At 33.8% G+C, this 14,319-nt stretch overlaps 4 protein-coding genes across 7 annotated transcripts; all 4 read left to right on the top strand.

The window, feature by feature from the left end:
* The first annotated feature begins 137 nt into the window (after positions 1-137).
* On the top strand, positions 138-2,375 carry LOC126673853 (RING-H2 finger protein ATL48-like). Its single transcript, XM_050368163.2, has 2 exons — positions 138-323; positions 1,978-2,375. The coding sequence occupies exons 1-2, from the start codon at positions 248-250 to the stop codon at positions 2,151-2,153; spliced, it is 252 nt and encodes an 83-aa protein (XP_050224120.1). The 5' UTR covers positions 138-247; the 3' UTR covers positions 2,154-2,375.
* A 233-nt stretch (positions 2,376-2,608) lies between these two features.
* LOC126673852 (ubiquitin-conjugating enzyme E2 4-like) lies at positions 2,609-6,255 on the top strand. Of its 4 annotated transcripts, none has more exons than XM_050368160.2 (7): positions 2,609-2,818; positions 3,378-3,451; positions 4,602-4,681; positions 4,827-4,941; positions 5,150-5,220; positions 5,547-5,675; positions 5,904-6,255. In XM_050368160.2, the coding sequence occupies exons 2-7, from the start codon at positions 3,408-3,410 to the stop codon at positions 6,035-6,037; spliced, it is 573 nt and encodes a 190-aa protein (XP_050224117.1). In that variant the 5' UTR covers positions 2,609-2,818; positions 3,378-3,407; the 3' UTR covers positions 6,038-6,255. The 4 variants fall into 4 exon arrangements, with proteins under 4 accessions (XP_050224117.1, XP_050224116.1, XP_050224118.1 ...); XM_050368159.2 differs by having other exon boundaries at positions 2,611-2,818; positions 3,352-3,451; XM_050368161.2 differs by having other exon boundaries at positions 2,616-2,818; positions 3,352-3,451; positions 5,168-5,220.
* Positions 6,256-6,768: 513 nt separating this feature from the next.
* On the top strand, positions 6,769-9,136 carry LOC126673850 (probable inactive receptor kinase At2g26730). Its single transcript, XM_050368157.2, has 2 exons — positions 6,769-8,050; positions 8,259-9,136. The coding sequence occupies exons 1-2, from the start codon at positions 6,769-6,771 to the stop codon at positions 8,837-8,839; spliced, it is 1,863 nt and encodes a 620-aa protein (XP_050224114.1). The 3' UTR covers positions 8,840-9,136.
* A 3,581-nt stretch (positions 9,137-12,717) lies between these two features.
* Positions 12,718-13,981, top strand: LOC126673851 (RING-H2 finger protein ATL46-like). The gene has a single exon (XM_050368158.2). It carries the CDS (start codon positions 13,002-13,004, stop codon positions 13,926-13,928), a length of 927 nt encoding a protein of 308 aa, XP_050224115.1. The 5' UTR covers positions 12,718-13,001; the 3' UTR covers positions 13,929-13,981.
* Positions 13,982-14,319: the final 338 nt, after the last annotated feature.

Genomic DNA, 14,319 nt, shown 5'->3' with positions numbered 1-14,319 from the left:
ATTTGGATAAATGATTATATTTTTACAAAGTTCCGATTCAGAAGCTGCAGGCCCATGAGTCCATGACCCAGCTGGTATTCGAACCGCTCCCATTTGGATCCAACCAAACCGAGTTGCAATAGCATTTTACATTCATAAGAAAAGAAACCATCTTTTTCATCTGCTTGTTTGTTTTGCCTATTCTCTGATTCATTTGATTTGTTTAATATTTTACAAAATTGAAATAAAATATTAAGAAACTGAGAAGATGGGCACATCCGAACCCAATTTGGAAGATTTTTTTGAAGAGAAGAACCGAGTTAGGAATCCTCTTGTACCCATCGGTACTGCTCTTTAATCCTTTTCTTTTTAATTTTACATCAATTTGTTTGTTTTTTGTTTGAAATATTCTGCATATTGGTTGTTTAATGTGAACAACATTGATCAATTTGTTATTTGTTGTTTTATTATTTATTTTTTAGGAACATTTTAATTATCTCGTAGATAACAAACCAAAAAAAACCCTTCAATCTTTCAAAGTGGTGGCTTTCTAGGTTTTATGATTAGAGAAAAATGGGTTTGAAGAAAATTTTAGATTTGATTGAGGAACCAAATTCATTGCTTCCCTTGAAATTGAACCACATTGGAACTTGTTTTATTTTTGAAACAAAAACTTATGATTTGTTTTATTATATCAAGTGTATTACTATGGGAGTTTACTTTATCATCAATGTTTTTAGTTGCATAGTATACCTAGGAGGTTTTGAATTAATGTACTGAAGTAAGCAACCAAAGGCTGGGTAGCACGGACACAGAGAAAACGAGACACTTGGACACAGACATGGCGAAACTGTGGTAATTTAAGATTCTCAATGTTAAAAATGAGGTTTCGTGTCCGAAACGCCTAGCTTCTGACATGTTAATGAACGGGAAACGTTGATTGAATGAAGTGTCCGTGCTACCTAGACCAAAGGTTTTGGTTTTTGGGTAAGGGTAAGCTTGTTAGTTCCCACCATTAGGCCAGAAAGAAGATGAAGTAAAAGATTTTGGATAAGTTAATACTTTATAGTCGTGGAAATAAAACCTTGACATGTGCTTTTAGGAAAATTGTTAATGTTTGATATAAATTAATTAAGAATACTGTAATTAATTTTTCTGTTTAATCAGTCATTTTCCGGAGTATTACGAGGAGATTTCATGGTAAAATATAACAACGCTGTTGTCTTAGGAAAAAACTTTGAGGACTATGTGTTTTTTTACAAAATAAATCTGGTTAAAGCTGCTCAAATATTACTGCTTTTGTTCGTCTCGAACAATTTCTGATCAAGTTCTTTTAGACGTATAGTTTATGCTTCATAGATCTATAAGCTTCTTGTTTCATACATTTGAATTTTGTTTGATTGCATCTAAGCTTGATTGTTAAAGCCTTAAAGGTTCCAAATTTGTTTTCCGTTTCCTGTTTTCTGCTTTCGTCATCTCAGTGGTAGAAAATCTGGATGACTATTGCTTTGTTGGATTCCTGGGGATTGTATAGTTGTAGGATAAACACTTAAACTAGGAGATAGATTAGTGCAAAATTATTTTGGATGTGGTGCCTTCTACAGTTACTTTATTCTTTAGAAAGTAAATATTACTTCGTCCACCATTGGATGAATAACAATTAACTAGCTATTCCATCTCATGGTAAAATAGACAAAGTAAATTTGGAATTCGCCTTTGGGTTTTTAGGAGCATCTAAAGTCGTGTCATACATTCTCTTGTAAAATTTAGTTAGTTAGATACTCTAATGTATGTAAAAAAACAAGTTTGGAAAGAGTCTGCTGACGTAAATATGCATTTCGAGAATTCAAGCTGCATTTGTTGATTTTTGAGCTAAGCTGTCAAAACTCAGAAATTCAAGCTACATGCTCTGAACATAGTTGAGTATTGGCATTTTGCTAATCAGAGACTAGGTTTCAGTTTGGCCACAGTTTCGACTAACGTAGGTATATATTGCAGGTGCACTCGTAACAGCAGGAGTACTCACAGCTGGTTTATTCAGTTTCAGGCAAGGAAATTCTCATCTGGGTCAGATTTTAATGAGAGCAAGGGTGGTCGTCCAAGGTGCTACGGTGGCACTTATGGTCGGCACCGCTCATTACTACGGAGATACCCCTTGGACAAAGCCAAATTGAGCCTCTAAATCAGATTCTGACTCTTTGAACTTAGTATACTTTCATTATACCTGTTTTCTTGTAGTAAAGGTCATCTTTAATGGCAACATAATGTGTTGTTTTGCTAAGTTCAGCTATTTTTATTCATAGCTTGTATTGATTTTATTTTTATTCTGAATAAATCAACAGTTTGTAAGTGTTTATTCTGTCGAAGCTATTAAATCGTGCAGGCTTATATATGTATTTTGAATATCATCAGATTTTAGTTTAATGCACACATAACTAAAATGTAATATAAAAATAAAAACATATATACTACAAATTATTGCATAATAATAATAATAAATGGAGCACATATTTAGCTGTAATATTGGGATGATATTTTCTTGTAATTACAAATAATTCAGACATAAAAAAGGTAATGATGATGATCTATGTTGAAATAAAAAAAAAAGAAAACATAATGATTGGTCACATGCAAAAATATTGCAATCCTAGTGTCGTGCATTACAACACGTGGACATGAAAATGTCCGACATTCAACTCCCCTATTTCTCATCCCCTTTCATCTCTTTGCTGTCCTCTACAACTTCTTTTACAAATTTTCTGTTTGTTTCTCGTCATTTCCTCATCAGATATTCAACGCCTTTCAACTCAACACTTTCTTGGAAATTTAAGCACCACAGGTACGATGTCACAGTTTTATCTTTACAACAGCATTCTCACCTTTGTGCATTTTTTTCAATTTTATTCCTTAATTTCTGCATTTATAATGTTGTGTATTACATCCTTGAAACTTTGGAATCGTAAATTTTATAGTTTAATAAACTGAATAGAAAAAACTTGGGAAATTTCTGTTCACTTGTGATAAAAACTGGTGCTTGAACATATTGAATTTGTAGATGGTCCATGATTTGTGTATTTATTAATCTGATTGTTTGATTTAATTGTTACATTCTGCATTATTTCCTATAGAACATGTTGTTTGATCTTTGGTAACTTAATTTTTTTTGTAAATGTATTTAAAATGTGCAACCTTTTGTATCATTACTGGACCTTTTTTTTTTCATCAACAGATTTGTTTGTTCTTGCTTCTAATTTGGTAGCCAACATAGGTTGCTCATGCTTTTGGTTTTCATAGCCATTTTAAGTGGCAAGATTTTTGTATTTTAATTGAATGCAACCCAGGTGGATTGATTTCTTTGATTTTACTTCTCAGATACTTCTTCAATTTGTAATATACAGTAGGCTTGTAAGCTTTTCGGGGATTATATAATGTCGTCTCCAAGCAAAAGGAGGGAGATGGATGTCATGAAGTTGTAAGTTTTTAACTGTTGTTTTCGTATTCGGCATTTTTGTATTAGATTATCCAGTTCTGTCTTCCGTTCTGCAATATCCATTTCTTTTATGGATCATTGTGCAATGATAAACTGTATATTTGTTAGGGAGGTGCAGAATTAATTTTAAGACCAAATTTATCTCAGTGATTTTAAGACACCCAATGTGGGTGCTTTGAACTTGATAGTTCTTTAAATTTTATTGTTAGCTATGCATAGTTAAGCTTTATAAACTCAAGCAAATCTTTTTTATCAGGAACATGGTTAAAACTAATGGAGTAACCGCAAAACTAGGTTTTAGGACTGATGCAAAGACTTCTGGAAGAATCACGATTAAGATTATTAAGAGTAGAAATGGTTTTATGAGTGGCTGCAAGAAGGGCAGTGTCACTCACAGCTTAGACTAGTAGCATCTCCGAGTTATACATTTATATAAAAAAAATTCTCCATAAGGAGTAGATATGTGCATAGTATCTTTTTGGGTATAGAATCTACTTTAGAGCTCTCATACTTAGTGAGGAGAACGGTTAACACCGAAAAGAAAGACAAAGGCTTGAACAGATTAAACTTACAGAGGGGAAAAGCATGAAAGGAAGACTTGTTACTTTCACACTCCGTAAGAGCTCACTATCTCATAGGGATGAGAAGGGGTTTAGCAAAGAATCTATGAAATTCGAAAATTGCGTCTTTTAGGATTCATTTTGGCCATCTGAAAGTAAATTTAAGCACTTCATCATTGGTATGTTTGCGGCTAATCGGGTCAGATCCTTAGTTAGTATGCTCACCTCTTCTCTTAAAATTCCTTAGTTAGTATGCTCACCTCTTCTCTTATAATTTAGTATTTATTTTTCCTTTTTTTTTGTTATCTTATATGTTCTTCCATAGCAAGTGTGAGAAGTTCTTTTGGTTGGCAGCAAAGACATTGAACTTTGGTTTTGGGAATATATTGTTTTGCACCTTACATATTTATATTTGTATTTTTGGGGATATCAAGTTGCTCAAGTTAATAATTTTATGGATATGGTACTCCTTTGTAGAATAACATGCTTTCTATACATTTTGCTTATACGCTGAAGTTATTGGTAGTGGTCTTTTACTATGCAGTTCTTACTCGTTGCTCCATGCTATCCAGGATGATGAGTGATTACAATGTGGAGACAATAAATGATGGGCTGAATGAATTTAATGTGGAGTTTCATGGTCCTAAAGAAAGTAATGTCCCTTCTCTCGCTTTATGTCTTCTCACCACTCTATATTCTTCCTCTTACATACATTCAGTATGCAACTTCGCATCATCCAATAAGATATCTCTTCATTATACCTTTAATAATGAACTTCCTGTCTATGATGCTTGCAGGCGTTTATGAAGGTGGAATCTGGAAAATCCGAGTTGAACTTCCTGATGCTTATCCATATAAGTCTCCATCTATTGGGTTTGTGAACAAGATATACCACCCCAATGTTGATGAACTGTAAGCAACTTGTGGTTTCAAAATCATTCCTATTTTATGTTGTCACCTGTGTTATGAAGTTTTGATCACCTGTCTCCGGGGTTGGTCAAGAGGGATGGATAAATAGTCTTAGAAGTATGCAATTTTAGAAAGCAATAACACTTTGTTCGAAGCACTTTGCATCATTTGTTGTCCTTATATTTTTGGTTAATGCAGCTCAGTTTTACAGTCTGTTCATTGATTACAGTTCTGGTTCTGTATGCTTGGATGTTATCAACCAGTCATGGAGTCCGATGTTTGGTAATTTTCAATTACACATGCTTAAGTAAGCTATTTTATGGTACATACATCATTATCTTCATGGGTGCCTTTCGCTTTTTTAACTCTTATTTTATGTATTTAACTATTTTTTGCATACTATATAACTTCTTTTTTGTATAATGTACTGCCCGTTTTTGCGACATATGTAAATTTTTTGCCTCTCTTTTAAATATTTCTCACTTTGCCCTTGATAATCTTAATTAAATATATGAACTTGTTTGTTTGTTTTTCCCCTTAATGTTTCTCTTGGGGTAAATTTTTCAATACGAGGTTTCTCAGATTTATGATCATTACTATGTTTGCAGATCTTTTGAATATTTTTGAAGTATTTTTGCCTCAGCTGTTGCTTTATCCAAATCCTTCCGATCCACTCAATGGTGATGCAGCTTCATTAATGATGAAGAATCGAGAACAGTATGATGAAAAAGTAAAAGGTGAAAACTTATGCAGAATCACTGTGACCTTGTGTCATTATATTTTTCCAAGGGAAAGACAGATACTGCATTTTCGACTTGTATATGGAAAATTTTACGAGTCCATAGTGTTTATGTGTGGTGGAAGCTCCTTAACGCGTCTAAAATTTATTTAGAATTCTAGAAGCGGTGTTGCAATATATGTTATTTTGATCGATACATTTACTTTGACTTAATTTATGTTGACAGAGTACCGTGATAAATACGCGAAGAAGGGAAATATCATGAACTCTACAGCTGAAGAGCTGAGTGACGAGGAGGAGGCCAGTGATGAAGAAAGCGGATCAAGCGATGATGATTTTGCTGGACATGTAGACCCGTAAAGAACTTCAGGCAAGAAACCATAGATTATGTTCCACTTGTTAACATTATCGGTACAATATTAGTTATGCAGCTACCTTTCATTTGCTTGTAAGATTATGTTGTTGTAAGCATTTCTTTTTCCCAGTATAGGAAAATAGTTAGAATTGTTAGAAATTATTTGTTGATTTGAATGGATGACTAATGTTATTTTGAAATGGATGAAAAGTATCTAGTTAATCAGACATCTGCTAGATTATTTGCGCTTTATATAAACGAAAACGAAATGTTGAATCGTAGTTCTCAAAACGTTTTTGCCAAAATCTGCAAATACATCTTCAACAGAAATTGACAAGAAAGATTTTGGATTATGGTTAGCAGACTTATTACACTGTATCCTACAGAATAACATGACCAAGAATTAATTAACCATTAATTGAATCATTAAACATTGTTGTTTAGTGTGAGCAGCCGAACTGAAAATGACATGCCAACGCTATATCATGAATTGTTCAAAGGCTGCCGGCCAAATTTGAACATGTTGTATTAGGCCTTTTGGCAGATTTCTGTAAGTCCTTGTCGACAAATACAGCAATGGCATTACAAATCTTCCTTTGTAAATTCAGCCAATTGGCATTCAGAATTTTGTGTGAGCTAATAATTTCATCTTTCTTACTTTCTCATTATTTCACAACTCGAACCGACATATAAGATGGAGCGATTTTCGGGGAATTATCGGTTAGTTATTGGTAAAATGAGTCGAGTTCAATTTTCTATCTGGGTAATGCTTGCTTTGATCGTTCTTATTGTTCCAATGGCGAATTCAGAAGAGGAAAATGTAAGGCGGTCCTTAGTGCGATTCATGCAGAATCTTTCAGGAGGAAAGATACAGAATGACCCGAAATGGGGATGGAACGAAACTTCTGACCCTTGCAGTGCCGCATGGTCCGGTGTGAGCTGTGATTCCAAGTCACAGGCAGTAAAGAAAATAGTTCTTGAAGATTTCAATTTTACGGGAAATTTTGATGCCAGTTCCGTATGCTCAGCGCAGTCTCTTACTGTCTTGAGTTTGAACCGAAATGGCATTTCTGGCTCGATACCTGAAGAGATTAGAAATTGCAGACGCTTAACTCACTTGTTTCTGAATGGGAACAAGTTATCTGGAGATATTCCTGAATCTCTTTCCCAGCTTGGTAACTTGAAAAGGCTTCAAATTTCCAACAATAGCTTGTCAGGTCAAATTATCGGCCTGTCTCGGATTTCAGGCCTCATATCCTTTCTTGCTGAAAACAATCGTCTAAGTGGGGAAATTCCAGAATTTCATTTTTCCAATCTTCAGGAATTCAATGTGGCTAACAACTATTTCAGCGGACCAATTCCTGATGTCAAAAGCAAGTTCATTTCCGACAGCTTTTCTGGTAATCCTGGATTATGCGGAAACCCATTACCAAATTCGTGTCCACCAGCAGCTCCTCCTCAGACAGGAACAAAGTCGAAGCATTCATCAAAAAATAGGTTCCTTATCTATTCAGGATACATAATTCTTGTCCTGGCTGTTCTGTCACTTATTGTTTTAAAATTAATTAGCAAAAAGAAGTCGGAAAAAGAAAAAACCGAATCTAAAGAGACATCAACCGAGACGAGTAGTGGTGAATCCAAGACGACCAGAAATAGATCAGAATACTCAATAACATCAGCAGAAAGCGGAATGCCTTCATCGTCACTAGTGGTTCTTACAAGTCCTTTAGTGAAGGAGTTGAAATTTGAAGACTTGCTTCGAGCTCCAGCCGAGTTGCTTGGAAAAGGAAAGCATGGAAGCTTGTACAAGGTTTTGCTTAATGATGGGGTGATCCTGACAGTGAAGAGAATCAGGGATTGGGGCATTTCTAAGGAAGTTTTCGACAACAGGATGCAGAGGATACATCAAGTGAAGCATCCGAAACTTTTATCTCCAGTCGCTTTTTATTGCTCGAAACAAGAGAAGCTTCTGGTTTATGAATTTCATCAGAATGGCAGTCTCTTCAAGCTTCTTCATGGTATATGCTAAATCCTAAATACTCTTTAACTTGTAATATCATTCGCTACCTTTGTAGCACGGCAACAGAAACTCTTAAACTAAAAATTCCAGTTTCAGAATTTCATAAGTATTTTCAAAAATGCCTAAATGTAAGAGTCGGAAAGTTTTCTTGCAAGATACTATTCAGTGACATTTCCTTTATAATTCAGTGCTAATTTGCATTTCAGGATCCCAATATGGAAAAGTATTCGACTGGGGAAGCAGGTTGACCGTGGCAACCATAATCGCGGAGACATTAGCATTCGTTCATCAGGAATTTCGCGAAGACAGGATTGCTCATGGAAACCTGAAATCCACCAACATTTTATTCAATCTGAATATGGAACCCTGCATTAGTGAATATGGTCTAATGGAAATTGAAAACCAGGATCAGTTAGCCCCATCTAAAACTGATAGTTACAAACACAATGCTCGAACCAAAGACCGGCTTCACGCTGCCTTCGAGGCTGATGTGTACGGTTTTGGTGTGATTCTTCTGGAGCTTCTGACAGGAAAAGTGGTTCAAAATAATGGGTTTGATTTGGCAAAATGGGTTCACTCAGTGGTTAGTGAAGAATGGACTGTCGAAGTTTTTGACAAGGCTTTAATGTCAGAAGGTGCAAGTGAAGAGAGAATGGTTAACCTGTTGCAGGTTGCATTGAAATGCATTAGTCCTTCTCCAACTGAAAGACCAACCACAGCTCAAATAGTTGTGATGATTAATTCAATAAAAGAGGATGAAGAGAGATCTATAATCTCTGAACCATGATTGCAACACATTTGCAATAAGATTATTTCAGCAAATTTGCCCAAGAAAAGGTTCATTTTCACCCCTCTAACTTGGCACAAAAGGTCGAAAGAGTCTAAGTTCGTGGTTTTGGAAAAGAAAATATCACATCTGACGTCGGTTTTGATGGTCAAAGGTCACTGACTCAAATTTGACAAGTTGCAGGTGTTTTTATTCAAAATTACGAGTTTAGACTCTTTTGATCTTTTGTGTTAAGTTGAAGGGTGAAATGAACCAGTTAAAAATTTGTCTGAAACCCTATTGAAACATATTTGTTTCCTTACATAATTTGTTACTTTTTAAATATTGTATTATTATCAACACAATCCACAAATTTTAATGTTAATGTATTGTTTATTACATGAAGTCATTTGCATCCTACTGCCTATATATATAATTCTAACAACAATCAAAATTTACATGGAGCAATACAGCCAAAATTTGATTGGATTAGAATTACGGGTTTATAATATATCAAGTCAAAAATATTGATTTAAAGATTATACAAAGGGTCAACGCGCCCCCTAAACTTGTGACACGGGGTCATCTAGCCCAATTTATACTTTTTTGAGCAACTAACCCCAAAACTCTTCATTTTTGGGTCAAATAACCCATAATTTTTATTTTTATTTTAAAAAACAGATTTAGGATAATTATATCGTAACAATTAGGGAAGTATCTAATTAATTTTTTGCATCCCTCACCTCCGATTTATATTTTACGCGTTTTGAAAATACAATTATGGGGTTACTTGACCCGAAAATAAAGAGTTTTGGGGTTAGTTGCTCAAAAAAGTATAAATTGGGTTAGATGACCCCGTGACACAAATTTAGGGGGCACGTTGACCCTTTGTTCTTTAAAGATTTATATGAATTATGCATTTATCTATAACTATTGACAAAATTTTCATCTTTTAAGACATTTTCAGGTTGTCAATTTCCTAGCAGGGGTGAGTATTCGGCTGGTTCGGTTAAAACGGAACCAAAATCCTCCAAACCGATCAGATCATTACCCCAAGCTCAAAACCGAAACCAGCCAAAAAAAATTCAGCCAAACTGTTTTTTTTTTTTGAAAATTTTGGTTTGTTCGGTTAAAATGATAAATTAAAAAAATAAAAAAAAAGTAAAAAAAATTAATATAAGTTAAATATTCGGTCAGTTCGATTAATTTTGTTTTAATATAAATTAAATATCCACCCAGTTCGATTAATTTAAATTTTAAAATAACAAAGAAAATCGACTAAAATTATCAATTCGGTCGGTTCAAAATTTTGCTCACCCCTATTTCCTAGTAATTTATTAAGGATTTGATTGTAAATTAGTAAATATAGGTAAAGAAATAGCATAAAATCTGCATGGAGCATCTGTAACAGTAACTCTATAGTTTGTGTGAAGTAGTAACATGGTAAAAGTCGAAACATCTTGTCGTATTGCAACTGAATTGAATTACACATAAGAACAAAACTAAAAGAGGTAAGAAAATAACTAAAGCTTGCAGTATTGTCTGAATTCACAACTGGCTACATTGAGTAATGAATGGATCTGAATTTCATAACGGGACAAACCAAACTAATATTTGTATTTTTCGCTGTTGACATGTAAGACCAAAGTCTGCAAATTAGCTCGTGAACAATCAGAACCTTAAGACAAAACATATAATTTCAGAAACACCCAAATTTGTAATCTGTTCCCATGATTTGTGTCATGTAAGAACCTTCAGAAATGGATAGAATCAAACAAGGCTAATATGGACACTTCATTCGATCGACGTGTTCCGTTTCGGAAACGTTTCGGACACGAAACTTCATTTTCTACATAGAAAATTTTAAAATAACACTGTTTCACCGTGTCCAATTAAGTATCCCATTTCCTGTGTCCGTGCTACCTTACAAGAGTAGTTTGTTTGGTTGGAGTTGAAGATGTAAAAATGAATCATCATAAATAAAATTGTCAAAATAATGATATGGTGAGTCATTATCAACCTGCTCGAGTGGGCTCAGTCAACTTAATTAGTGCCATGCCTCTGAGGGAAAAGTGCATGTGAGTGACCTACCATTAGGTTTTGTTTTTGTTTCTGCAAAATTTAGTTTGATTAGATTGAGAGTTGTACCCATTAAGTTAGACTCGTTTATTGAATTGATTAGAGAATCTAGTTAATCAAGTTGGTTTGGTGTGCATTAATAGAATATTTTTAAGTGGAAGCATGCATAATTAGGTGACTCATATTTGACAATTTTTTGGTCATGTGAGATATTTGATTACTCCATCTATCACATTAAATTCTTTATTATATTTTATGTACATTTTTTGAAAACATAATTTATTTTCATTTTCTTATGTAATAATTGTTGTATAAATTCAAAACAATAGCAATTTATTTTAAAAAAATTCTTTTTAAAGTAGGACATTGAGAGTATAATATTATCGAATATTTTAAAAGTTATATCGGTATGTCCATTGATTACAGTTCAATCGGTCCAATCACTGGTTGAACCATCGAAATAACAATATATACATAAAGATTGTATACACAAAATTCTAAAAAGTTGTTAAATTTTATATATGACTTTTATAGTTTAAAAATAAATAAATTATAATTAAATTTATGAGAATCGGCCTTTGACCGATTAATCATTTAGTATATCTTTTTTAGTTTACAGTGGTTGAATCAAAAATTCTAGTGAAGAATTAAATTAGACCGACTTTCCATTGATTCTTCAAAAACTCATATTATCACTTTTTTGGACTCCTTTAAAACCGTTAAATAGTAGTCCATGTTGCCAAGATTGGTGGAGGTTGTCCGTGATTAGCCGGCTACTATACCCAAACAATGATTAAGAGGGTAATCATTTTCATAGGCATTAGTGTTGATGAGAAAAGAAGCCACACAATCTCCTGTGGATAATCAAATTTTAAGTAATAGTGCACCTCTCAATCATTTCCCATTTTTCATCTTTAATCATATTCATTTGAACTATGGATGAGGGACAAGAGTAGGCTTAAATAAGAGTCTTCATGTTCTTAATGAGTTTCAACTTGGTACGAAATATCAAATAAAGTAAAGTTATAGACTTTGAACAAAAACACCCACAAAATGAGCATTTTGCATAAGATTGCTTCATTGATGATAAAAGAAAGAAAGATAGAATATCATTGGTGATAAATCAACTATAACCCATATACCTAAGATGCCATTCAAAAATGATATATTAAATATGAAACAAAAATTAGATTTATAATTAAATCTAACCAAATGGACACAATACTCTTTACATCTCTAAAAATAATTACAAAATGAAAAATTAAAAATATATTGTAGATTTATAAACTAATTTGCTAAACAAAAATGTAAAAACTCCATATTCAACAATTCATCTAAACGTACCACCGAATGATCTAATTGCAAAGCGTTATATTTGATGCAATTGAGGAGGCGGAATGGTACTTCATGGAGAAGAGGGAGCACAAGGTGGCATAATGGCCTTTTTATAATTCTGTCAAAATTGTGAGTGTGCGATTTCGGCAATTGTTTGTTTTAGTATCTTTTTAATTAATGCGCTTTAGAAATATAAAAGTAAAATATAATTTGTCTTGCTTTTAATATTCATGGACTAAATTATTAAAATATATTTAGTTTAATTTGTATAAAATCATTTTATGATCCTTTACTCTAAATATAATTTAATTTGATGAATTAATAAAAAAATTATATTTTTTATTTTATAAAACTGATTATATAAACATTCATTTACAAATCAAATGAACTGTAGATTAGAATTCAACCAAACAAACAAAAGGTAAGATGGCAAATGGAAAATATTTCACATAAATTTGGAGTCTTTTCTCTTTCTTAAATCTTGCAACTTATAAAGCTTCCATCTTTCTAGTTAGACTAGAACAGAAAGACTTTAAAAAAAAAAAGTTTCCTTTTCTTTATCTCTTAATCTTAATCCCCTCATCTTTAGAATCAAGAATTTGCTCACTGCACACTCAATTCCTTAGCAAGAATTGATTCTTAGCTTGCTAATCCTATATTAGCTTGATCCCTTCACTTTTTTCATCAAATACTATAAAGTTTCTGTCTGAACTTACAACACAACATTTATATGAAAGATTGAATCTTGAACACACACACACCTGCAGCAATGAGTAGAATTCTATACGAAATCAACCAAAAAGATAGTTTTTTCATAAACCCACCTCCTTCAAATTCAACACCATCATCATCATCTTTTAACAAGATCAGTCCTGCAATTCTGTTGGTAATCATAATTCTAGCCGTTATCTTCTTCATCTCCGGTGTTGTTCATTTGCTCGTCAGATGTTTCATGAAAAGATCGCATTTCTCAGCAATTTATCACTCCAATAGATACCCAGAAACCACAAGGTCTCAGTCTCTTCAACGCCAGCTTCAACAGCTTTTTCGCCAGCATGATTCCGGTCTAGACCAAGCTTTCATCGACGCATTACCTGTTTTTCACTACAAAGACATCATGGGATTACGAGAGCCGTTCGATTGCGCCGTTTGTTTGTGTGAATTCTCAGACAAAGATAGACTAAGATTGCTTCCTACGTGTAGCCATGCATTTCATATTGACTGTATTTACACGTGGCTTCTGTCGAATTCTACTTGCCCTCTTTGTAGAGCTACCCTTTTGAGCTCCGGTCTTAACCCGTTGGTGAATTTTGATTCTTTGAGAGAAGTGGCTAATGGGCTGTCTGGTGATCATGGAGATGGTAAGGAAGAGGAAGGTGAAAAGAAGATGGTGTTTTCTGTAAGACTTGGAAAGTTTAGGGGTGTAAATGAAGGGGAGGTTATAATTGGGAGTGAAGAAGAGATTAGAAGAAAGTTGGACGGGAGAAGATGTTACTCAATGGGGAGAGCTGAGTATGTGGTGGGTGATTCAGATTTGCAGGTAGCTTTGTCGCATGATAATGTGTTGTGCAGAGGTAGGACGAGAAGAGATAGCTTGTCTGTGTCTAAGATTTGGCTTTGGTCTAAAAACAGCAGAATTCCGATGGGTAGTTCACATTTGGATATGTCTTCTTCTTCTTCTTCTTCGATCTGTTAATGTAAGTTAATTTGTTAAGTAATGATAGATTATTTGAATCTTGATTGAGTTAATTAGTGTTTGACTATATCTTCTTTATTCTATTCTTCTTGATTCCTTAGCCTAGTAACTATATGGTGTTTAAGTTGCTGATGAATTATGAACATATAATCCTGCAAATTGCTCAAAATTGCATGACGGGTTGGCTCAGTTAGTTTTAAATGTGGACAACAAGAGGAAATTAAGATCATCAATTCCGAGACTTGTTGGAAGTACTTGGACGAGTTGTCAATGACTCATATTAAATGAAAGGCTTGGGCGGTGAGATGTCAAAACTAACTTTTTTAAGAGTTTATTAGATGGTAGGGTTCCACACCAAAAGGATGGTCAGTTCCCTCCAGAAGTTCCCTCG

The sequence above is a fragment of the Mercurialis annua genome, linkage group LG3, assembly GCF_937616625.2.
Source record: "Mercurialis annua linkage group LG3, ddMerAnnu1.2, whole genome shotgun sequence".
In the NCBI taxonomy this organism is placed as follows: domain Eukaryota; kingdom Viridiplantae; phylum Streptophyta; class Magnoliopsida; order Malpighiales; family Euphorbiaceae; genus Mercurialis; species Mercurialis annua.
This window is presented reverse-complemented; position numbering and strand designations above follow the sequence as displayed.